General features: G+C 41.6%; 1 protein-coding gene across 1 annotated transcript in view; it reads left to right on the top strand.

The window, feature by feature from the left end:
- The window catches only part of LOC124289882 (poly [ADP-ribose] polymerase tankyrase-like), a 63,049-nt gene extending 36,821 nt beyond the window's left edge, over positions 1 to 26,228 (top strand). The window contains 22 exon segments of the mRNA XM_046726554.1: positions 245 to 428; positions 1,142 to 1,219; positions 2,220 to 2,378; positions 3,144 to 3,264; positions 4,068 to 4,161; positions 4,569 to 4,833; positions 5,072 to 5,290; positions 5,292 to 5,523; positions 7,269 to 7,525; positions 8,174 to 8,346; positions 9,726 to 9,831; positions 11,335 to 11,504; positions 12,366 to 12,504; positions 13,344 to 13,465; positions 13,770 to 13,851; positions 13,996 to 14,173; positions 14,784 to 14,891; positions 17,223 to 17,263; positions 17,265 to 17,417; positions 17,675 to 17,767; positions 20,768 to 20,897; positions 22,391 to 26,228. Coding sequence (XP_046582510.1) covers positions 245 to 428; positions 1,142 to 1,219; positions 2,220 to 2,378; positions 3,144 to 3,264; positions 4,068 to 4,161; positions 4,569 to 4,833; positions 5,072 to 5,290; positions 5,292 to 5,523; positions 7,269 to 7,525; positions 8,174 to 8,346; positions 9,726 to 9,831; positions 11,335 to 11,504; positions 12,366 to 12,504; positions 13,344 to 13,465; positions 13,770 to 13,851; positions 13,996 to 14,173; positions 14,784 to 14,891; positions 17,223 to 17,263; positions 17,265 to 17,417; positions 17,675 to 17,767; positions 20,768 to 20,897; positions 22,391 to 22,521 — 3,235 coding nt within the window. The 3' untranslated portion in view covers positions 22,522 to 26,228.
- Positions 26,229 to 26,554: the final 326 nt, after the last annotated feature.

Here is a 26,554-nt window from a genome sequence, read left to right as displayed (position 1 = left end):
ACAAACAACCAACCAACCACAATTAGTGCTTATGAAACATGCATCTTGCCTTGGCTGATCATGTCACTCCCTACTGAAGTCATAATCATTTTGTTTTCGCCGTCATGTGCAGACGACCTACCCTAATAAATGTATGCATGCAATAACCCTCGTATGCCCTTAACTTGGTTCTCATTATAGGGCCCGTTTTGTTACAAACTCTACTGAAACAACAGTTGCTAAATGTGTGTACTTTGTTTTCCAGTTGTGCCATCATGCTGATCCAGCGTTGTGATAGTGTGCGAGATTTTATTGTTATCCCTCCGGCTGAGGAAAAGGCTAAAACTGACAACGACAAGAAGAAGCAGCGCCCTGTGATGACCTGGAGGCCTCTCACCAAGTGGGAGAAGGTCGTCAAACCAGAGAAGGTTGTGTACCCTGTGTTCCAGGTCAGTAGTTTGCCTTCGGACCATCACGGTTTTAGTGAAAGTCCATGTCATATTGTTAGAGTGCGGAATGTGTTTTGGAAAATATTTCACGCTCCCTCCTTTCCAAGATTTTAATTTCTTTTCCTCTCCTTTCTCTCTCTTTCTCTCTCTCTCTCTCTTCTCTCTCTCTCTCTCTCTCTCTCTCTCCTCTCTCTCTCTCTCTCTCTCTCTCTCCTCCTTTCCCCAAAGCATGAAATGCGGGGGAATATAGTCGATGCCTCCTCTGGCCGTTGTTCATAATAATTTTGTTTCTGGAGCATAACTCGAAAACCGTTCACTGTCTATCAACAAAAATTGGTAGATATATCAAACAAAACCTTATTTATCTTCGTTTCCATGGAAACGTGTTGGAATTTGTCTCAAAAGGTGGATTGGACTTCATTACCGAAGCACAACTCGAAAACCATTCAATATCTTTCAGATTTTTGTCATTTTTATTTTTCAGATGATTTGATCATTCAAATTGGGGGGGAGTATTTGTCATCTTCTGATGACTCTTGTTTAAATATATGTTAAAGTAGTGACTGCAACATGTTCTGTCTTTTAACAAACAAAAAGGTTGTCTGATCAGGGTTTGTAAGGATTTGACTTGTGCTTGTGGTTTCCGCCAAAATATTTGAGAACTGCATCACTTTGGGTTTTCCCTCTGCAATGAATATGGTTTCATATTTCAGGGATCTCTCCGGCACGAGCTTCAGGGTGTGTCTCACATGATACTGGAGATCAATGGCATTGACTTCTCAGCCGTGGAGGTAAGTACACCAGTTAACATCTCCCACACAGGCTTGGACTGGTGACCGAATCAGGAGGAGAACGGGATAGTGGTGTAGACTAGTGGTTAGAACATTCCATTGTCAAGCCGAAACCACGGGTTCGGTTCCCCATGTGGATACAATGTGTGAAGCCCATTTCTGGTGTTTCCCCATGGTGATATTGCTGGAATATTGCTAAAAGTGGCGTAAAACCATGCTCACTCATGAACAGTGTAGGGGTGTCTGATGGTGTGTGACTGCCTCCGTGGTGTAGTGGTTAGAGCGGAAGGTCGTGGATGCGATCCCCGACCGCGTCATACCAAAAAGACGTTAAAATATGGTACTTGTTGGTCCCTGCCTGGCTCTCGGCATTAATGGGTACAACAAGGACTGGTTGGCTCGGAGTCAGTATAATGTGTCTGAGTGGGGTATTCATGCTTCACTGCGGCATGGTATCTCAGTGGGCTAGCACTATAAGACCAGCTTAAGTCTGGGCTAGTACAAGCAGCCCGCACATACACATACACATGCATGCACGTCGTCATATGAGCAAAATATTCTCAAGCACGACGTAAAACCAAATTTCACCTCACCTCACCTGATGTGTGTACCATACTTGAATCATTTTCCTGCATGTACTTTATTTCTTCCATTTGTGTGAAAAAAAAATTTGCTGCATAGAAGTTAGTTTGCTGCCATCGTCAAAATATAAAAATATATACCTATAACATATGACACAAACATGCTTTCTTTAATGTCAGTTCTCTATCTTTTTCCTCCGTGTACTTCCATAGGAGTACAGTGTTCGCTCATCACGCCGAAGGCCTGGGTTCGAATCCCCACATGGGTACAATTTGTGAAGTCCATTTCTGGTGTCCCCGGCCGTGATATTGCTGGAATATTGCTAAAAACGGCGTAAAACCAAGCTCAGTCAGTCAGTCCATAGGAGTACACATGTGAAGGGATCAGTCATTTATTTGCTTTACAAACAATTTCACAGGCTGCCTTCACTGAAGCGAAGTACAATATCGCTTTGCGGTTGATAAAGAGGATCCCTGAGCCAAGTCGACTTCAGGCAATCAATGAAGAAGGCAGGAATCTGTTCCACATGCTCATCTTGAAGACGAAAGCCTCGTCCAATCTGGATGCACAGCTCAAGGTGAGTGCAGTGCCTCTGTTGCCCACTCGGGGCAGTGGGGTAGCCTAGTGGTTAAAGCATTCGCTCATCACGCCGAAGAACCGGGTTCGATTCCCCGCATGGGTACAATGAGTGAAGCCCATTTCTGGTGTCTCCCGCCGTGATATAGCTGGAATATTGTTAAAAGCGGCGTAAAACTTAACTCACTCACTCACTGTTGCCCACCCATGCTCGAAAGGCGAGCGTTGATAAAGGATGCCTACAACAGGTTTACTGTGTGTGAAGGTAAGACCTGCCCTTTGCAGATGTGAGATTAGTTATCTGGCTTGTGTAAAAGTAAAACGAAACATGGTGATTTCGTTCCACCAAAATGTTGAAAGGAAATTCTCTTCGGGATCAGGATTTATTTGGAAGTGCTGACCCTTTTAATACTTGAAAGATGTTGTATAACCTTAACAATACCGTGATTCTAAAGACAGTGATAGAAGACAGTGACTTGTGAAAGTATGTCATGTTTAGTTCAGAGTAAGGCTCAACAAGATAATTTACTGCTGTAATGGTTGTTTTAAAATTCCTCGTGTGATAGTGCTAAAAGGACTGTGACACAGAAATTCAACATGATAGTATCAATCTGGATGCAAAAGATTTAAGCACACCTGTTTGATTACAGCCACTTAATATGTAGCCCAGTTTGAGATGGTTCAGAAGTATCCTTATCTTTAAAAGGGTAACAAACTTGGTAAATGTTCCTATCTTTATGTCATAATGTATTCCTTCACGAACCAGGTAGCGAAAATGTTGCGTGACAAAGGTGTACCCGTGGGGCTGCGTGACAAACATGGCTGTACTCCACTGCAGTACGCAGCCATTCACCACTTGCCAGTTCAAATGGGACAGTTTTTGATTGGTAAGTCCACATTGTAATGTCTTCACAGCACAGCCAATGCGAATTATGTTTTAAGGAATTATTGATATGATCTGACTTCACCATGCTTGATTATATGCTGTTTTTAAAATTCCTGTGACCTGTGAAGATATGGGTTAGAATTGATCTTAACAGCCCATGCTTGTCATAAGAGATGACTGACAGGTCCTGGTGGTCAGGCCCGCTCACCTGGTTGACACACATCATCGTTTCCCAATTGCATAGACTAACGGGATCAGGGTGCTGTTGATCACTGGATTATCTGGTCCAGACTCGATTATTTACAGACCGCCGCCATATAGCTGGGATATTGCCGAGTGCGGCGTAAAACTAAACTCACTCACTCACTCCCAATGATGAATGATGCTCATGCTGTTGATCACTGGATTGTCTGGTCCAGACTCACTTATTTGTAATCTGTCGCCCCATAGCTGAAATATTGCTGTGTGCGGCGTTAAACCCAAAACAAAGATGAGTAATACCAAAAGAAATTTTTCTGTAAATTTGCTTGGGAAAAAAAAAAATCTTCTTTACTGTGTATGGTTTTTGGGAGCATGAGTCACCAGTGTACCTTGCTATATGATCTGTCTAAAATGACTATTGATGGTGACTTATTACTATGTGTTGTGGCTGATCTTACCCCTGCTGCTCATGCGTGTTTGACTGGCACATACTTGATAACTGCCTTGTTATAGCAGGAGTATTGCTGCCTGCAGCATAATGCACCGTTCACTCAAACTCCTTTGAAAGTCTCTCTTCATGAATGCCTGTGTCTGTCTGTGTAGACAACGACCCTGCCCTGGATGTGAAGAACAAGGATGAGTTCGGCAGAGATGTGATGTCGGCCTACACGTGGAACATCTGTGATGTCAATACAAAGTAAGCGTTCTCTGCTGAATCTACCAAGATGAGCTGTTTCATTTGATTGTGAAATCTTGCATCCTTTGTAGAGTAGAGGAACACTTTGGAGATTCCAGATTGAACTAGGCACCCAGGAACATATGCTATCCATAGGAGTGGGGCGGTGAGATAGCCTAGTGGTTAAAGCGTTAACTCGTCACGGAGAAGATCCAGGTTCCATTCCCCACTTGGGTACAATGTGTGAAGCCCATTTCAGGTGTTCCCACCATGATATTTCTGGACTATTGCTAAAAGCGGTGTAAAACAATACTCACTCACTCACTCACTCACCTTAAACATTTAAGGTGCCTATTGTACTGAATTTTTGTTCAATGTTCAGGCCAACTCACTCCCTTTCGTAATTTGATGTTATTTCTGCAATTCAGGTGGTTAAAGATACTGTTGGACAAGGGAGCATCATTTGATGTGCGATTAAACTGCCCCCTTCCTGACTCCCTCCTGCTGGGTTCCTGTTTGGCTGACAGATGTCCAGACTACTTTACTGACAAGAGTGATCTGCTGGTGTCGCCCCTCATCCTGGCGATACATTACTTCAAGTTTGGCTTGGCCAGCTTCATGCTCAACAACGGTGCATCACCAAACTTTGACGACAGCAACAGGCGCACTCCACTCATGCATGCTGCAAGACAAGTAAGTCCTCTGACACAGTCTCTCCCCTCATGCATGCTACAAGACAAGTAAGTCCTCTGACACAGTCACTATGAACATGTCACCCTTTAGTTTATGCTTACAAATAGTATATAGGTGGAATAAAGTAGAATGAGAAGTTGATGCGAGGTTTTCTGTTAACAAACTAAACAGTCCCTATTTATTGTTTATAGGAGTCCTCTGACATGACCATTCTTTTTGCTGATTATGAGACTTTCAGAACGATGGACAAGTGGCGGATCAATCTGCGATGACAAAGTTGTTAATGAACTTATCCTATGACCCAAAAGCTCCACAATCAGATAACGTCAACAAAGAGCCCACTTTGTTTAAGAGTGTGTCTCGGACTGTGTTCATGTTGCGACCGGACGGTTCCATGTCATTGACACCTGAAGGTGTCAGACAGTTGGGCAATGGCAGTGAGAGTAGAAGCCAGGATGGGAGTTGTGTGTGGCAGTTCTGTTAAACCGATGGACTTGGATAAAGAACTAGAAGCTGAGGAAGATGAAGAGGGAGAACCAGAGGATATGTTTGAGGATGAAGAAGTGGCAGAGGACAGTGATCATGACACGGATGTTGTGGAAGATGAAGAGGAACCTGAAGTCGAGAAGACTTCAGTCCTCTGCAAGCAGTTATCTCTGAGGAAACAAGGAAGCAGCCTGGCCAGAAAAGGTAGGGCATGAATTCTTTGGGTATTCAAATGAAGTCTGTTTGTCCAAGACGTGCGTATTTCATGGACTTTCTTTCATTGATTACCAGTTCTACAGCTAGGTAGTGTTTTCCACCAGATATTTCTTCAGGTGTGTGAAAATAAGAATGATTTCTAACTAATCATTAACAAAACATTAACATGATTGAAGCCTACCATGTTCATTCGACCTGTTATTGGGTGGCAATTCTCTGGGCAGAGTTATGTCCCTTGGTCGTACTAGTAACCTATGGTTGTAGATTGGAATCCCTGTTTGCCCTGATTATGTTAGTCAACACCACCCGCATCCTTGTAGCTTCCTGATGTGCTAAACATCTTGACCCTTCCCCTTCAGACCCTCCACTCTATTAAGTTGATGTGCAGTGGTAAAACTGGAAGAACTTTGTAAGCAGTATATTAAACACACATACTCATGCAGGCACTTCTTATAGGTTTTCTGCTAGTGTTAGTTAGAGTCCCTGTATTGATATGTTTTATGTTTCAGTCTCCTAATGGGTAGAAAATATATGTCATAATTGTCAAACCATACCTAGAGATGCCAACCCTCCCGAATTCATCGGAATCATCTGGAAAATGCATGTCGGTTCCGCCATTCAGACAAAGCCAAATTCAGTCCGATTTTTTTCAAAATATAACAAAGATATAGATAATGGCTATTATCAACTTTGACTTGAAATAATGATAAATAGATAGAAAACTTTATTTACAGAAGTTCTCAAATTGTTTACACAAGAAAGTAATTCAAAGTTGAGTAGGCTGCCTGATAAATTCCACACACTGTTTATTTTACCCTGATCGCAGCTTATTTACTTTAACATTCACAAACTTTATTGCTTCTCAAATTGTTTACACAAGAAAGTACTGCAAACCGGTTTCAGTTATATAAACCCGGTTTCCAGGATCACTATATGTAATGGCATTGAAAAGTTTCGTTCTTTGAGTACAACAATTTATAGGGATCCCTAATTTGTTGGGAAAATTCCTATTTTTTTTCTCTCTTAGAAACTCAGATTCCTAATTGCCACAATTTGGGGTTGGCATCTCTGCATAGCAATTGAGAATTTGCCCTTAATACAACTATCACCTATTTGACCTGTGTAGGTCCGGGTTAGAATATTGATCTTCAGTAACCCATGCTTGTCGTAAGAGGCAACTAACGGGATCGGGTGGTCAGGCTCACTGACTTGGTTGACACATGTCATCGGTTCCTAATTCTGCAGATCGATGCTCCTGCTGTTGATCACTGGATTGTCTGGTCCAGACTCAATTATTTACAGACCGCTGCCATATCGCTGGAATGTGGAGTCGCAATAAACTCAACTCACTCACTCACTATCAAGCCTATTTTCCTGATCCTGGTCAAATCACAGTAAGTAAACTTCTGAAAGGTTGTCGTTATTTCTTTGAGAGGCATTTTAGAAGTTGTGAGGATGAAGGAAAACAAAGTTCTATGGATAGTCAACTTCTTTATTGCAATGAGTGCGACGTTTCGGTGTAGGTACTAACACTGTTATCAAGCAAGTGACTTGCTTGATATCACTTGCTTGATAACGGTGTTAGTACCTACACCGAAATGTCGCACTCTTTGCAATAAAGAAGCTGACTATCCATAGAACGTAGTTTTCCCCCGTTGTCCTTATAGTTTGTCATGATCATCATCATCATTACTGGCTACTGTGGCTTATGTGTGCATTTGTTGATGTTGCAGTTAAAATGGTGGAGAAGACAAGCAGTGTAGACCTGGACGCTACAGACAACCAGGGCTGGACTGTCATACACCATCTTGTGTCCCCGTTGGAACTCGGCACATTCGATCAAGTTGAACTGTTGTGTACCCTAGCTCAAGCGGGAGCTACGCTTGATAAGAAGGATAACGCAGGCTTAACTCCCCTTGATTATGCACTCATTCGAGGAGCTCCAAATATTGCAACCGAGTTGCAGAAGTTGTTAAAGTCAGAAAAAGAGGTAAGAATATACAGTTTCTGTTATGTTCTTGTCTGCCTAGTTACAAGTCCTGGGAATTCTCAGGGCAGTGGGGTAGCCTAGTGGTTAAAGTGTTGGCTCGTCACGCCGAAGACCCGGGTTCGAATTCCCACGTGGGTACAATGTGTGAAGCCCATTTCTGGTGTCCCCCGCCGTGATGTTGCTGGAATATTGCTTAAAGCGTCGTAAAGCCAAACTCAGTCAGTCAGTCAGTCCTGGGAATTCTCAGTAATGAAGCTGAGAGGTCCAACACTGCCAACTTGATACCTAATTCCGATTTTCTGGCATGTTATTGATGCTATTTGATTGCACATGCTCATAAACTTTATCATGTTTACTTATTCTTTAAGCTGATGTTTCAGTGTTGAAAACCTCCATGATAATTGTGTGTGGCCATACTATTTTCTTACATGTGTCTTCAATTACCAAATCCATTACAATATTTGTACTTGCAGTAGGATTTCAAATTTGAAACAAGTGAAGCCTATATTATCAGTTTGTTTTCTATTTAAGTGATGTTGTTAGTCTCGAATGCTTGTTAATGTACCTTAAGATTTGTAATTGTAACAGTATTTGATATATGATTATCCTGCCAATTAAGTTGTATAATATGGATTTATTGTTTTATAGGAAAAGGCCACTTTCACATCATTTGAAGTCAGTGATGGAATCCTCAGTGACGGGGTCAAGGTCAACTACCAAGCTGATTATGAGAAAGTCATGGACAAACTCAAAGCTGAAGCCATGGACGAGGATGACTCACGGACCCCTGTTGATACCCATTGTCTTAACAGGGACACCTGGTAAGTGGCGGACTGGGTTCATTTTCGAGAGGGGAGGTTGGGTAGCCGAATGGTTAAAGCGTTCGCTCGTCACGCTGAAGACCTGTGTTCTATTCAATCATGGGTACAATGTGTGAAGCCCATTTATGGTGTCCCTGACTTTGATAATGCTGGAATGTTGGTAAAAGCGGCATAAAACCATACTTTCTCACTTGCTCATTTTGGAGAGTTCACTTGCTCAGGTGGACAAAACTTTGTTGTATGCTCGTATTTTGTATTCCACACGATCTTTGGATTGTATGCTAAGTGAAAGCAGTAACTTGTGACCTACCATATATAATCGGATATGGACCAAGTTTTAATTTGTTGGCCATTTCCTAAAATATTGACAGCAACTTATGTTGATAGTCACTCAGGCATGTATTAGGGACTGCTGATTATTTATGTTGAGATATCAGACTAAAGTTCCTGTTTGAAATGTATTGATTCAAAGCATTCTCAAAACAGATGGCAAATTAGAATCAGGTGGTCAAACCTTGCTGACTCGGTTGATGCATGCATGGCATCATGTTTTGATGCATCAACTGATGCTCATGATGTCAGTCACTGGATTATCTGGTCCACACAGGATTATTTTACCCCCGCCAACGGGGTATATAGCGGCTCAGTGTAAACTTTGCGGAGCATATCTCTTTAAAGTTTATATGCTAGTTCCACTGTATTAAGCATGATGGTACTTTTGTTTAGATCTCTGCCATGGGAAACACTCCACTTAGTGCCAAATTAATTTTGTCCAGAGCTGCTCTTTAACAAGGTTCACTGGTTAATCATTCCCATTTATGTGCCTCGCAGATACCATGGAAACACCTACTGGCTGTAAATGAGGATGTCATCTTGTCCGAAAGAGCTTCCAAACTATGCTACTTGTTGGTCTCTCAGATGGAATTGTGCTATTTGTTTCCATGGAAACATGACTTAGTGCCAAATGTGTTTGATTATTTTGTCCAGAGCATATCTCTTAAAGCTTCACATGCTACATGCTAGGTACATGCAAAATGTATTTGAGGTGTATAATATCATCGGGGGTATTCATGCTTCACCAAACTTAATACGCGGCAATCATGACTCCACAGGTATGCCAGTGAGCTAGCACTATAAAACCAGCTTACGCACTGGGCTAGTACAAGCAGCCGCACACACATAAATTATTACCGTACGCATGCACGTCGTCATATGAGCGAAATATTCTCAAGCCCAAAGTGGGAAGCGGGGTAAACCCAACTTCACCTCACCTCACCTTGTCTAGTGCGGGATAGGCAAACTAACAGTGGGGCATAAATAAGCAAACAAACATGACAATGTCATGAACAAAATTTAAAGTGATGCTTTTCTTGTTTCAGTGAGGTGGCTGAGGACAGCAAGCAGCACATTCCGTACGATGTCTTGTTGTCAAAGGTGGATGTGTCCTACGGTTATTATGGCATGTACAACTTCTACAAGATGCAGGTGAGGAGACATGACACTGTGTTGTGGAAGGGTGGTTAGGCATCCTAATGGTTAAAGTTTCTGCTCGTCATGCTGAAGACCTGTGTTAGATTTCCCACATGGTACAATGTGTGAATTCTTTTTCATAGAGATCGTCCTTTCGGTACATATATGCATTTTCTACTGCTGAAAATGTCATGTGATAGTTGTATCAATGTTTTAATAAAATACCGGACCGGACATTCTCACTCAGAACGGTGCGCCACACCCCAATCCAAGGATTCAGTGGGTGGCTTGGCCTCTGTCAGGTCTAGCCTCGAGGCACGCGGAAATCCTGCAGCAGTTGCAGACACAATTCTGGCTTCGAGGCGGGATTCGACAAGCGTTCAGTACGAGGATAGGTGGTCCCGCTATGCTCGCTGGTGTTCAGATAGGGGAATTGCAGATCCCTTTTCTGCGGATTTAGTCCGATTTTTGGAGTTTCTGCAGTCTCGTTTGGAAGAAGGTTTGGCGGCTTCAACCATTCGTGGCTACTCCACCACTATTTCCAAATTTCACACCCCTGTCGATGGTGCTCTTCTGGGGCAGCACCCTCTTATGCAGCGCTTCTTAGCTGGTGTGGATCAGGTTCGACCTGCTCTCAGGCATACCCAGCTGTTAACATGGAAGGCAGTTCTCTCCAGTGGACAGTGTCCTGCCAACCATGCTCACTTGCAAACTCACTGTGTTCTGAATGGCCCTGGAGCGGTTGGGTAGCGTAGTGGTTAAAGCGTCCGTTCGTCATGCCGAAGACCCGGGTTCGTTTCTTCACATGGATACAATATGTGAAGCCCATTTCTGGTGTCCCCTGCCATGATATAGCTGGAATATTGCTAAAAGCGGCGTAAAGCTAAACTCACTCACTCACTCACTCACTCACTCACTCACTCTGAATGGCCCTAAAAAGGCTCTGCATTTGATGGCTGATAATTTGTACGAACCATGGAATACCACAGGATATCTTTCCTAGACTGGGTGGTCGGGTATCCTATTGGTTAAAGCGTCTGCTCGTCACACCGAATACCTGGGTTCGATTCCCTACATGGGTTCAATGTGTGAAGCCCATTTCTGGTGTCCCCAGCCATGATATTGCTGGAATATTGCTTAAAGCGGCGTAAAACTCACCTCACTCACTCACTCACTCACTCACTTCTTCCTAGACAGTTACGGGGCGGTGGGGTAGCCTAGTGGTTAAAGCGTTGGCTCGTCACGCCGAAGACCCGGGTTCGATTCCCCACATGGGCACAATGTGTTAAGCCCATTTCTGGTGTCCCCCGCCGTGATATTGCTGGAATATTGCTAAAAGCGGCGTAAAACTAAAACTCAGTCAGTCTGTCAGTCCTAGACAGTTACAGTACCAGTATCTTAAGAAAACCTACACTCACACAGGAAGTGATATTCCTAGTTGATTGATGTAGATCTATTGATTGGCCTGATGGGTTTCTTTGACAAGGCTGTAATGTCAAAATGTCAATCATGTTTCAGTTGGTCTACCAGAAAGGAAAGGATATTTATTTGCTGTTCACAAGATGGGGCCGTATCGGCGACGAAGGCCAGTTTCAACACACACCCTTCCCAAAGAAAGAAGATGGAGTGAAGGAGTTCTGTAAAGTTTTCCGCTCCAAAACTGGCAATGACTGGGCTAATGTCAAATCGTAGGTGTTTAACTTTATGCTTTGCTGTTTCAGCAGTTCATTATTCGTGGGGCGGTGGAGTAGCCTAGTGGTTAAAGCATTCGCTCGTCACGCCGAAGACCCGGGTTCGATTCCCCACATGGGTATAATGTGTGGAGCCCATTTCTGGTGTCCCCTGCCGTGTGATATTGCTGGAATATTGCTAAAAGCGGCGTAAAACCAAACTCAATCGCTCTATATTCATGCATCTTAAGTGTTACATATTGCAGTAGCTATCAAACAATGATGAAGGGAATATTAGACTGGGCTGAATTCTGAAAGAAACAAGTAGAAATGTGTATTGCTGATGGAAGGATCGACAGGTTATAGTTTTCTGAATATACTACTGAAGATTAGTCTGGGACCACCATTTTGTTTCATGTTACCATAGTTACTATTGATGCCATGACAGTGACAGATTAACTATAATGATGTGAGAGAATCAAGTGGTTCTTACGTGTTGTAAAGTATCTGTCGTGAGAAAAAGTGAAAACATTCTTCCTGAGGAATTCTTTTCAATATTAAGTACTGTGATAGAGTGGTATTGTGATGTATTGTATGATAGACTTGTTTCACTGTGTCAGATCTCTTCAATAATGGGGGGGGTGGGGTGGTTTGGCCTTGTGGTTAAGGCGTTCGCTCGTCACGTTAAGGCCCGGATTCGATTCCCCAGTGGGTACAATTCCTTTTGTTCCCTGCCTAGATATTGCTGCAATATTGCTAAAAGTGGTGTAACACCCAACTCACTCTCTCTCAATAACAATGAAGCATCCGCCCATCGCACGTGAAAACCATACTCACTCTCTCACTCTTCCATAACAATGACTTCTCCTTTGTGTACAGCTATGTAAACCATCCAAAGAAGTACCGCCTTGTGCCAAGAGAGCAGAAGTATACCAAAGTCAAGTCGGTCGACTTTACACTGAATTCTGAGATTCCCTCCAAACTTCCCCTTCCCATCCAAGACCTTATGAAAGAAGTGGTAAGTCACATCTTGTTGGCAGTGTTTTGTTTAGGATCCAAATTGTCACAGGTTATATCAGTCGGTGAGTAGCCAACAAGGGTAAAACATTTCCTTTGATAAACTGGATAGAGCATTGCTGTCATTGTTTGTGATGGGGTTGCCTAGTGTTTGGCGTGTGTTTAGACTTACTTATTGGGTGGTCAGACTTGGCAGATAGTGTGTTCGATGTTCATGCTATTGATCACTGGATTGTCTGGTCAAGACTTGATTATTTACAGACCCCAGCATATAGCTGGAATATTGCTGAGTGCACACTTTGACTTTGTCGGCAATACATCACTCATTACTATTTTGTTGATTGATATAGTTATCAAGCCTTAAAGTTAGTTTGAATGATGTAACAATACTATTGCCATAGTGTACATCTAACCCAGTACTTTCTATAGTGTGGGGTACTATTGCAGTGTAATTGTAATAGTCACAATAGCCCCAATAGTCACCCTTATAATTCCGGAGAGCGGAAGGTCGCGAGTTCGATCCCCGGGCTCGCGTCATACCAAAAGACGTTAAAATATGGTACTTGTTGGTCTCTGTCTGGCTCTCGGCATTAATGGGTACAACAAGGACTGGTCTGCTCGGAGTCAGTATAATGTGTCTGAGTGGGGTAGTCATGCTTCACTGCGGCATGGTATCTCAGTGGGCTAGCACTATAAAACCAGCTTCAGTCTGGGCTAGTACAAGCAGCCGCACATACATGCATGCACGTCGTCATATGAGCAAAATATTCTCAAGTACGACGTGAAACCCAATTTCACCTCACCTCACCTTATAATTCCGTATATTTGTTTTTGCTTCAGAGCAACCAGACGATGTTGCAGAACTCGGTGTTGAAGGCTGGGGTGGACACAAATTATATGCCCTTTGGCCGCATCAAGAGGGAGGCCCTTCTCGAGGCTAGGTCCATCCTAACTCAGTTGAGGTGAGTGTCACCAGTTATCAGACACGTACCTGTGAAGATCCGGATTAAAATTGGTCTTCAGTAACTCATGCTTGTTGTAAGAGACGACTAACGGGATCGGGTAGTCAGGTTCGCTGGCTTGGTTGAATCATGTCATTGTATCCCAGTTACATAGATCAATGCTTGTTGAGCACTGGATTGTCAGGTGCAGACTAGATTATTTACAGACCTCCATCATATAGCTGGAATATTGCTGAGTGCGGCGTAAAGCTAAACTCACTCACTCACTCACTTAAATGGTGATTCAAGTGACTTCTGATTGCAGTGAGTTGATACAGGCAATAGACAAGCAGAGGAGGAACAACGCTAACAACGACATGGCTGCCTTCCAGGACAACTGTGACAAGGTGAGGAAGTTCTTCCATACTGAATCAATATAGAGATATTAACATTGCATGATAAGACATGTACTTTATTAATCATCTTGGTCTGACGCTCAGATAAAAAGAAACCTGTTCACAACTGTACTCAACTTACTCCTTTACTTACAGATAGCGTCTTTGACAAACGAGTACTACAATCTTGTCCCATCTCCAGGCTTTGAATATGAGGCAATCAAACCAATTAAAAAGAAGGAAAGATTGAAGACTTGTCTTCGTTTCCTCTCGGACATGCTGGACATTGAAATTGCCAGCAGGATTGTTCTTGGATCTCAACAACATGTGAAGGGTAAGGACACTGTCAATAATACTCCTGTTAATGCTATTATAGTTCTAGACTTGGGGTAGCCTAATGGTTAAAGCGTTGTCTCATCACGCCGAAGACCCGGGTTCGAATCCCCACATGGGTACAATGTGTGAAGCCCATTTCTGGTGTGCCCTGCCGTAATGTTGCTGGCATATTGCTAAAAGCGGCGTAAAACCAAACTCAGTCAGTCAGTCAGTCTAGACTTGAGATTTCAAGGGAGAGGGAGAAGTTAGTTAACACAAGATTTCTTTAAAGAGTTAAGTTAATCTGTGATGAAATGGCAGAGCCATATGAAAATAGTTTTGTGGTCTTTAACTTTTACTAGTATGTATGGTTGTTGTCAGGCTGTTGTTCAGTTAGAACTAATTTGGTGAATGGTTTGTACAGCCCAGTTTCACAAAGAGATCGTATCCTTTTTTGCCTGATGGTCCTGAAGTACATCCTAGCTTTCAACCATTTCTTGTGTCCCCCGCCGTGATATTGCTGGAATATTGCTAAAAAGTGGTGTAAAACCATACTCACTCAGTCCTAGATTTCACCATATGTGTTTGATGATAATAGTGTTTGATAACTGAACAACTTGTGTCTGCAGATATGAATCCATTGGACTACATCTACCGATCTGTGGGATGCCAGATCGAACCATTGTCTCCTGATACTCTAGAATCACAGTACATCCTCACATACATCAACTCATCACGTAAGTAGCCCTTCAACATCCTCACTTACATCAACTCGTCACGTAAGTAGTCCCTCTACATCCTCACTTACATCAACTCATCACGTAAGTAGTCCCTCTACATCCTCACTTACATCAACTCATCAATGTAGTAGTCTCTCTACATCCTCACATACATCAACTCATCACGTAAGTAGTCCCTCTACATCCTCACATACATCAACTCATCACGTAAGTAGTCCTCAACATCCTCACTTACATCAACTCATCACGTAAGTAGTCTCTCAACATCCTCACTTACATCAACTCATCACGTAAGTAGTCCCTCAACATCCTCACTTACATCAACTCATCACGTAAGTAGTCTCTCAACATCCTCACTTACATCAACTCATCACGTAAGTAGTCCCTCACCATCCTCATACATACATTAATCAATGTAGTAGTCCCTCTACATCCTCACTTACATCAACTCATCACGTAAGTAGTCTCTCAACATCCTCACATACATCAACTCATCACGTAAGTAGTCTCTCAACATCCTCACATACATCAACTCATCATGTAAGTAGTCCCTCAACATCCTCACATACATCAACTCATCACGTAAGTAGTCTCTCAACATCCTCACATACATCAACTCATCACGTAAGTAGTCCCTCAACATCCTCACATACATCAACTCATCACGTAAGTAGTCTCTCAACATCCTCACTTACATCAACTCACTCATCAGTAGTAAGTAGTCCCTCAACATCCTCACATACATCAACTCATCACGTACATCAACTCATCGTAGTCCTCTACATCCTCACATACATCAACTCATCATGTAAGTAGTCCCTCAACATCCTCACATACATCAACTCATCACGTAAGTAGTCTCTCAACATTTTTACATACATCAACTCATCACGTAAGTAGTCTCAACATCCTCACATACATCAACTCATCATGTAAGTAGTCTCTCAACATCCTCACATACATCAACTCATCATGTAAGTAGTCTCTCAACATCCTCACATACATCAACTCATCACGTAAGTAGTCTCTCAACATCCTCACATACATCAACTCATCACGTAAGTAGTCTCTCAACATCCTCACTTACATCAACTCATCAACTCATCACAAGTAGTAGTCTCTCAACATCCTCACATACATCAACTCATCACATAAGTAGTCTCTCAACATCCTCACTTACATCAACTCATCACGTAAGTAGTCTCTCAACATCTTCACATACATCAACTCATCACGTAAGTAGTCTCTCAACATCCTCACATACATCAACTCATCACATGTAAGTAGTCTCTCAACATCCTCACATACATCAACTCATCACAGTAGTAGTCTCTCAACATCCTCACTTACATCAACTCATCACGTAAGTAGTCTCTCAACATCTTCACATACATCAACTCATCACGTAAGTAGTCTCTCAACATCTTCACATACATCAACTCATCACGTAAGTAGTCTCTCAACATCCTCACATACATCAACTCATCACGTAAGTAGTCTCTCAACATCCTCACATACATCAACTCATCACGTAAGTAGTCTCTCAACATCCTCACATACATCAACTCATCACGTAAGTAGTCTCAACATCCTCACATACATCAACTCATCACGTAAGTAGTCTCTCAACATCCTCACATACATCAACTCATCATGTAAGTAGTCTCTCAACATCCTCACATACATCAACTCATCACGTAAGTAGTCTCTCAACATCTTCACATACATCAACTCATCACGTAAGTAGTCTCAACATCCTCACATAACATCAACTCATCACATACATCAGTCCCTTAACATCCTCACATTACATCAACTCATCACGTAAGTAGTCTCTCAACATCTCACTTACATCAACTCATCACAACTAGTAGTCCTCAACAATCTTCACATACATTAACTCATCACGTAAGTAGTCTCTCAACATCCTCACTTACATCAACTCATCACGTAAGTAGTCTCTCAACATCCTCACATACATCAACTCATCACGTAAGTAGTCTCTCAACATCCTCACATACATCAACTCATCACGTAAGTAGTCTCTCCGTAAGTGGTCTCTAACATCTTACCAACTTCACATACATCAACTCATCACGTAAGTAGTCCCTCTCACATACATCCTCACTTACATCAACTCATCACGCAAGTAGTATCTCTCAACATCTTCACATACATCAACTCATCACATAAGTAGTCTCTCAACATCCTCACATACATCAACTCATCACGTAAGTAGTCCCTTACCAACCTCACATACGTCAGTACACATGGCCGTTGTGTACAGTTTTATTACTAGTGATTTATTGACGGTGTGACATCTTCCAGATCAAAGCAGTAAGGTTCACAGTATCTACAAACTGTCTCGACCGGGGCGAGGAGGAACAGCTACGTTCCCTCAACATGAGCAACCACAGCCTACTGTGGCATGGCAGCAGCATGAGCAACTTCATCAGCATCCTCAGCAGGGGCTTACTTGTTGCCCCACCCGAGGCCCCCCACACAGGGCACCTGTTTGGAGAGGTAAAGCATACTCAATAGCTCGTAGCATCCATTGTATATAACTAACATGATGAATGTTCCTCAGGTGGTGTATGATTGTCATAACTGAGTTATTTTGGAGTTTTGTGTTGTGCGATTTTATCAGCTTAGCTTTGATATATTGGAGTAAAATATAAACATGATGGTGTATCAAATCTTTGAAGGGTATTTAGAGGTGGAATGCATAAGAAAAGCAAGATTTATGGTGTAGTTCTAGGATATTGTGTTTGTATTTGCAGGGAATTTATTTTGCCGACACATTTGCCAAAAGTCATGGTTACAGCTACAATCACAACCCAGAATCTGATGCTAAACTGATGCTGCTCTGTCAGGTAAGACTTTCTAGAAGGAGAGTTCTCCAGATGTGGGAGAAATGTTTACAAAGTTAGAAGTATAAGCAGGGCAAGAAAGCTTGCAGTGATTTTTATGGTCTCTTGTTTAGCAATTCACCTTTCTTATTAAAGGCCGGGGCGCAAACCTCCCAAAACCATGTGGGTTTGCCAAATAGTCTCCCATTTGCTGCCCCTCAGCAGTGAAGATGTCATCAGCCTGTGAGTGACAAGGCTGTAACAGCTATGGGTGCCTGGCAAGAGCCTGGCGATGTCAAAGGTTAACTTTGGAATTTACTACTAGAATTAACATGTGCCTTATAGTAAATGTCCAACAACTCTTTCACTTCATATTTTGATGACTAAAGGGATTAATTTGATTAGCATATATGAAACATCAAATTTACTTATAGTCTAAATATAAAATCTTTAGCAAAGAGATGTCAGCATCAGATAAGTGGACAACCCTAGCACTGCACAGCATGGTGTCAGGGGAGGGGGGCATTTTCCCAGCCTGCCTGAAATATGAAACCCTGAATGAAACATTTCCCCACTCCAAGGTTTGTTTCTATGGAAGCGCACCTCCTCTGGCCACTTGACTGATACAGTGGAAAATTTAAATCTGGATTTAGAATGAGAAATATATTTTCAAATTGTATGGTTTGTAGACTTTCTGCATCCATCCTTTTTGCTGTGAGTCTTCACAACATACTTCTTTATACTATGACTTAATATCAGCCTGAAGCGGAGAGTCAGTTTTGTGATATTTCTTGAAATGTACTTGAATACTACATTGCTTTGCATCTAAGGACAGCTTTGACAAGGCAAGGAGGCCACACCCCATCTGTGTATAGGTTTGAACCCCGGCCTTTAAGATCAGATCTTTTGCACTGGTACTATACCTCTTTGTATAAAGGGTTGGGTAGCTAATGCGTTCTCCGCTTGTCATGCGAAGACCCGGGTTAGATTCCCCACATGGGTACAATGTGTGAAGCCCATTTCTGGTGTTTCCATGCCGTGAAATTGCTTGAATATTTCTGGCGTAAAACCATACTCGCTTGCTCACTCACTCACTCACTCACTCACTCACTCGGGGCGGTGGGGTAGCCTAAAGGTTAAAGCGTTGGCTCGTCACGCCGATGACCCGGGTTCGAATCCCCACATGGGCACAATGTGTTAAGCCCATTTCTGGTGTCCCCCGCCGTGATGTTGCTGGAATATTGCTAAAAGCGGCGTAAAAACCAAACTCACTCACTCACTCACTCACTCACTCACTCACTCACTCACTCTTTATATAAAGATTAAGGGACATCTCCATTGGAGGTCGCCTCGGGTGAAATGTATTATTGTCTGATCTAAAGACTGAATCATTCTGACAAGCATAGCTGACCATTTATGTATATAGTTGAGAATATCTGGAAGAGTATTGTGGTATGTATTTGAAAACAGTTGTGCAAACTGTTTGAATCCTCGAAGATTGCTTGTTGTTTTTTATATTCATACCCCAGTGAACCCCCCAAAAATACACGATGTGAGTGACAAAAGAAATCAAAGAAAGGGAGTTCCCATGCCTGATACACATGAAGATCCGGGTTTGAATTGGTCTTCAGTAACCCATGCTTGTCATAACAGGTGATCTGGATTGGGTGGTCAGGCTCGCTGACTCGGTTGACACAGATCAATGCTCATGTTGTTGATCACTGGATTGTCCGGTCAAGACTCGATTATTTGATTATTTACAGACTGAGTGCAGCGTTAAACTTGCTTTGCTTTGTTAATTGTTTGAACTCTAAAACCGCTCAATATTTCTTCACCAAACTTGGCACATACATGGATCTGGTGGTGTACTGGTGCCTTTTGGTAGTTTTGGAATTCTGAATAAAATATTTTTGGCGCTTTCCAGCGGCAACAAGTTCCACTTTAGACTGAAATTGGTGGTAGTGCTCTTTTCCGAGCAGAACTCTAAAACCGTTCAATATTTCTTCACCAAACTTGGCACATAGATAGATCTGGTGGTGTACTGGTGCCTTTTTGATAGCTTTGGAATTCTGAATAAAATATTTTGACATTTCCATGGCAACAAGTTTGACTTTAGCCTGAAATTGTGGTAGTGCTCTTTTCCGAGCAGAACTCTAAAACCGCTCAATATTTCTTCACCAAACTTGGTACATGGATAGATCTGGTGGTGTACTGGTGCCTTTGGGTAGTTTTGGAATTTGAATAAAATATTTTGGCTTTCCATGGCAACAAGTTCCACTTAGACTGAAATTGGTGGTAGTGCTCTTTTCCCGAGCAGAACTCTAAAACCGCTCAATATTTCTTCACCAAACTTGGCACATAGATAGATCTGGTGGTGTACTGGTGCCTTTTGGTAGTTTTGGAAATTCTGAATAAAATATTTTTGGCGCTTCCATGGCAACAAGTTTGACTTAGCCTGAAATTGTGGTAGTGCTCTTTTCCTCGAGCAGAACTCTAAAACCGCTCAATGTTTCTTCACCAAACTTGGCACATAGATTGGTCTAGTGGTGTACTGGTGCCTTTGGTAGTTTTGGAATTTGAATAAAATATTTTGGCATTTCCATGGCAACAAGTTTGACTGAAATTGGTGATAGTGCTGCTTTCTGGAGCAGAACTTTAAAAACCTTTCAATACTCTCCTTCCACTTTTCTATATACACACCTAAATATTTCTATATACAGACCTAAATATTTGACATAATCATAACTCGTGAGACATAATCATGAAGAGTATTTTGCCATTATGGGGATAGTGATCCTTGGGAAATGAATACAGCAACATGTGACCAGTGTAAGTTTTGGTGGATATTGTATACATCCAGTCATTTTTAGTGCCACGGTATCCTGACCAATAAGGTTTCTGTGATGGGTGTATATGTGTTATGGCGCACAGTTTTTTGTCAGATGCTTCACATACTTCTTCACATGCTTCTTTGACCCATCATTAATGTGTCATTTAACTGACATTGATGACTTTTCACTCTAGGTTGCCCTTGGCACTTCAAAAGTGGACATAGACCTGGATGAAGATGATCATCTGGATACAGATATCAACTCCATCAAGATTCATGGCCAACAAGAGCCTTCACCAGAATATGATGTTGCAATGCCTTTTGGTATGTAGACCAAAATGCTGTGACAAAAGGCAGAATAAATATGTATATCATTAAGAATTACCGGAAACAAACTGTTTCACCCAGTGACATGGGGGATGATGTAATTCCAGCTAGGGTCCATGAAGGTAGCAAAAGTACTGCAAATCCCCATGGTCCCTAGTATGATGATCTGGGGCGGTGGGGTAGCCTAATGGTTAAAGCGTTGGCTCGTCACACCGAAGACCCGGGTTCAAATCCCCACATGGGCACAATGTGTGAAGCCCATTTCTGGTGTTCCCTGCAGTGATGTTGCTGGAATATTGCTAAAAGCGGCTTAAAACCAAACTCAGTCAGTCAGTCAGTATGATGACCTACCTTCATTTGCTGCTGATCTATAGCCTGTTTTGTATGTTGTATTGTCCTGCATTGTAGTATATAGTTTAAGTTATCTGCTAGTTTTATATCTCTGTCGGTGATAACCTAGTTGTTTTGCTGTCCTCTGTCGACAGGCTTTAAGGGATAACCTTATTTATAACCTTATTTAAGTTAATATATAACTTGTTTTAGTCACGATATGGCCGAAATATTGCCGATGTGACTCTAAATCTTAACTCACTCACTCATCCTATTCATATACAATGTGTGAAGCCATTTCTGGTGTCCTCCACTATGATATTGCTGGAATATTGCTAAAAAGTGGCATAAAACCCAACACTCACTTATACACAAATTGACATGTCCCAGATCATTTACTTCGCGAGTCATGTGGAACACTGGGCTGTCTGATGGTCATTCAGTGCTTTTAACGTTATCTTAGTAATTTTGCTCGAATATTGCTAAAAGTGGCATAAAACCATACTCACTGTCTTCTTCTTGCTGCTATAATGGCTGGGATAAAGCTGGTGCAACGTTTAATTTCAACTCACTCACTCACTCACTCACTCACTCCCTTTACATAGATGCATATAGAGGTGGCACTCACAGTTTTATATACTATTCACACTTTGCTAAGGATGAAATCATGGATTCATCAGAAAACTTTGACGTGGGGTCAGATTTGGTTTAAATATCTAAGCTTAGTGTAAGCATGGATCAGTATTTTCAGTATGTCATTTTCAGTATGTCATTTCATCTTGTTGATCCCATACCTGCTATTGACCGGTGCTGTGTACTTGTCAATGACTTGTTCCATGATTTGCAAAATGGTTGATTGGTGCCATGAAAACCATTTTTATGGTTACTCATGTATCAGGTGCAGAAGGTTAGATTACAGTGGCTGTTTGCCTAAAGAGGGGTTACCATTATTATTATTTATCGATTTTTAAATGGATACAATTTCAAATCATAACTCTACGTTTAAGTAAAGTTGTGAATTTTTTATGATCCTTAGCAAAGTGTGAGTAGCATATGATAAGTCTGAAACACAATCTCAGTGTTTGAGTTGCTGAACCTGTCCCCAAAGTGATGATTGTATTGTCTCGTGCCTGTTCTAACTTGAATATTCCACCCGACAGGTACCAACATGCCCCTGGGCAGGACCACGTACACCGAGTCGCATCCCCGAGCGTACATGCCGTACAATGAATACATTGTCCACGATGCATCGCAGGTCTGCCTACGTTACTTGATCATGTTCAGCAACTGAGATGGTCGTCCTTAGTCATAACATCCTCCTTGTGTGGACGTAATGGCAGCAACTTCATCATCGTCATACTCGTCACCTTCATCATCGTCATCACCATTGCAACATCGCCGACCACATGATGCTGTTGATACAGGCTTTACTCATCGTCCCTACATCCACCAATATTCACTGTGCTAGTAGCACACTAAATGACGTATCAGTGGATTTCATCTGTGCAGACTGTGCTGAAATAGTCTGAGGTGTTTCCTGTATATATACATTGATTATCATTACTACAAAACAGAACTAGTCGATATAGGAACTAGTTTTCTGAAAAGTCTTGTAATCATGATGCCCATGTGTGTTTTTTTTCATGTAAGTCACTGAAGATTCAAGATTAACTGAAAGAAGGTTGAAACATCCCTCGTAAAATACTCTCAAAGGGGCACAGATGAATTAAAATCGCCTACATAGCTGCAGATTATTTTCTATATTAGAGATGTATTCATCATGAACTCTCTGCTTGGAAATGCCGGTAGTCGTGTAACAAAATGACCTCGTTGGATGTAAAAGTTATATCGTAGATCTTGTTTCGAAGCTTGAAAATGTTATCTGGAGATTTATCATTTCTTGTGTATGAGATAAAAAATCCATTCCTGAATGTCTTTTAAAGAAAAACTTCAAATGGTCATGTACATTTCAACATGACACAGTTTGTGTTCGATATATTGTATAGTGAAGCAGATATGGTTTGTCTAACTGTACAATTTGACTCAGTAATAGTGTGTATGTACCATGTTATCCTGTGAAGTCCATGTTATAACTGTCTAGATCACTATATATATGTACATGTACATTGCATCAATGTAGTCTGTATTTTGAACGTCGACCAGGTCAGCATGACCCCGGTGAAATGAGAACCAGTTAATCTGTCATTAACAATATTATATTATCAGCAGGTGTAATATGTTCTGATATCTAGTGTTTCCTATGCTTGAATCTAACCATAGGGAGGAAGGCATTGGCTTTGCTGCTTCGATAAAAGAGTGTCTCAAAACTAAGTCAATTTCGAATGCTTGTGTATGGATCAGCTTTTTGAGGGGGGATTTCCGACTGACATTCCCCGGAGATATGACTAGGTAGACATTCCATAAGGCACTTGATGGTTCTCATGATTTACTGGGTGAAAGTCAAGCTGAAAATTGAAAATTTAGAAAACTGAACTTTCTGGTCATTCAACTGCACCAAAATGGTTGTTTGAAAACGGTAAATGCAAATGAAATGAGTATTTTTGATTGATATATTTTTATTGTTTGATCACAGAATATGAGTGTCCTGCTCGCTGGCTCCGACGCATGAGGCAACTTTGTACATTTAATCGATGCTGTGTTGAGCTGCTAATGTGAATGTGTACCAGAGCTCCATGCTTCGGCTTACTGTAGGCTTGTAACGTGGTGGATGTGTGTGTGCCAGCCCTCCTGCTCAGCCCAATCACGGTCCGCTTGATTTATTTCACAGGAAAACAAACTACAGTAGTTGGACATGTACGTTTCCCAAGCCAAATTGTCATAGGGTTTTTGTATGCTAGTGCAGGATTAGTGATTGTAAGGTTCGGTTTCTAAATTCAGCTGTACGAGTTTTGTGTATGTAAATGCATGTTTTTCTGTTTGTGTTTATCTGGTACTTCATGTTTCACTTGATATGAGCATGTCACACATTCTGTTGTCAGTCTTGTGACAGTTTATGTACAAGTAGCAGATTATTTCTTTTATTAAATGCTGGTCATTAATCAAAATGTTATTTCAGTGCTGTGACGAAAAGGTAATGAGAAGTTACTATAAATTTAGATGCACCCTTTGCTGAATGACCTGTCACTCTTGACCTCAGGCTATTCAGTAGTCACAGAGGTAAGGTGTACACTGTGGCAATTTGCCCCAAATGTACATGCCGTTACAATTCGCCTGAAGGTATGCATTGTGGCAAGTTGCCCCAAGATGTATTTATTTAGTATTACGTTGCCCTAAGACATACAATGTTAAGCTGCCCAAAGATAAAAACATTTGTAAGTGTCCTGTAAAATATACGCAGTGGCAGGTTGTCCCAAGATTTATACACGGTGGCAACTTGCCCCAAGATGTATTCACAATGTCAACTTGCCCCAAGATATCGACACAGTGGCAAGTTGTCCAAAGATGTATTCACAATGGCAACCTGCCCCAAGATATCGACACAGTGGCAAGTTGTCACAAGATGTATACACAGTGGCAAGTTGCCACAAGATATCGACACAGTGGTAACTTACCCCAAGATGTATACACAGTGGTAACTTGCCCCAAGATGTATTCACAATGGCAGCTTGCCCCAAGATATCTACACAATGGCGATTTTTCTGAAGATATATTCACAATGGCCAATGCAGGCAGTGAGGGTTTGAGAGGAGTTGACCGTGAAATGGAGTGGCAGTGTTTGGTTCAAAAGGCTGTATTTGTTGCATATTTCAAACCTAGACTTTGTGGTATACAACCTATTTCTTGACTTTCTTGTATTTGTTCGTTGCTTTGGAGATGTAGATGAATCATACAAAACCTGATAGGGAGGCAAATATGTCAACTAGCATCCATTAAAAAATGAGACTGGTCACATGGCATTTTTGTGCAGAAAGGTGACAACATGTCTTGACAATTGACCACTCCTGCCATTGGTCACATATTTCCTCTGAAAACATGGTAAAGATAAATATCTTTTATCTGTAAGCTCCATGTAAGATGATTCGACTGTGTTCTCTTTGGACTTGCATAAACTCTTGCTCTGTCTGACGCTCTGCTGATTTTATTTTGTCAGTGAAAAGATATACATTGATGAATTTGTTTAGTGAATGATGTGTGGTTTATTTACAAAGTCATCAGATCTCCCTTTTCAAATGCAGCTGAGCCTGTTAACAAAGTGGTTTTGAGTAGACTACTACAATCACTGTGTATGTAGAATATTAAACTCTTTAACAGAAATACCTATTGAAAATGTTTCAACACTGATCCAAGATGTGAATGGAAATTGTGAATGATTTAAATATGATGGTGTGTGTAATTGGTGTTTTTGACTGGGGAAACCATGATCTGAGCTTTACGTGTTCTGCAAGTGAATGAGTGGTTGACCATCGAATGTTCATGAGAAGAATAAATTTAATCATGGTCGTGACAGTAGTCAGCATATATTCCAAGAAATACTACAGATCAAGTATTCTATTATACGTGTGACATACTAATTTGAACTTGACTTGATATTCTTCTATAGATATTTTTGACATTTTATGGATTTAATCGTTTTAGCAGTACATACTTCAAACATTGCTTAATATTTTGGAAAGGTAAGCCCTATTTTAACTATGTCCTTTATCATTGTCTAGATGTTCGCTGTATTGGTAATGTCATTTTATGAACGACTTTATTGCTGGGAAATTTATACATTACTGACGTATTCCATAGATGTAATGGTTAAGTCATGGTGTTACTTTTTTTTCTATCGCCTGTTATTTCTTGTCTTGCAACATGTATATTGGGCTGCATTGTACATGAGCCATCTGCTCCCTTCCTCTGTACCACCCCCTCACATCCCTGCTCCCCCCTCCCCTCATCAGCTGTTTGTATCTAGTTTCTCAGTAGTAGTGTTGCTCACAGATCAGCATCCACTGGGCTAATGTATTCTAGTGGAATAAAAATTTGGAAATAAAATCTTTTGTTCGTTCTTTTTGGGGTTAGTTGGATGTGTTCATCCTGGATTGAATATGACTGCATGTCACATGTGACCTTGACATTGTTGTTTAACGCTGCACTCAGCAGTATTCCAGCTATATGACGGCGGTCTGCAAATAATCAAGTCTGGACCAGACAATCCATTGTTAAGTGACTTGGATACATTGATGTGTCAACCAATACAGCGAGTCTGACTACCTGATTCCCTCTTATAACAAGCATCAGTTGCTGAAGACGAGTTCTAACCTGAATCTTTCAAGTGACATTGCCATTGCGTCATATATGCATACAAACTGAGAATAGGC

The sequence above is a fragment of the Haliotis rubra genome, unplaced genomic scaffold (genome assembly GCF_003918875.1).
Source record: "Haliotis rubra isolate DU_JTF1 unplaced genomic scaffold, ASM391887v1 Scf450, whole genome shotgun sequence".
Classification (NCBI taxonomy): domain Eukaryota; kingdom Metazoa; phylum Mollusca; class Gastropoda; order Lepetellida; family Haliotidae; genus Haliotis; species Haliotis rubra.
Note: the sequence above shows the minus strand (reverse complement) of the source record. Positions and strands in the feature narration are given on the sequence as shown.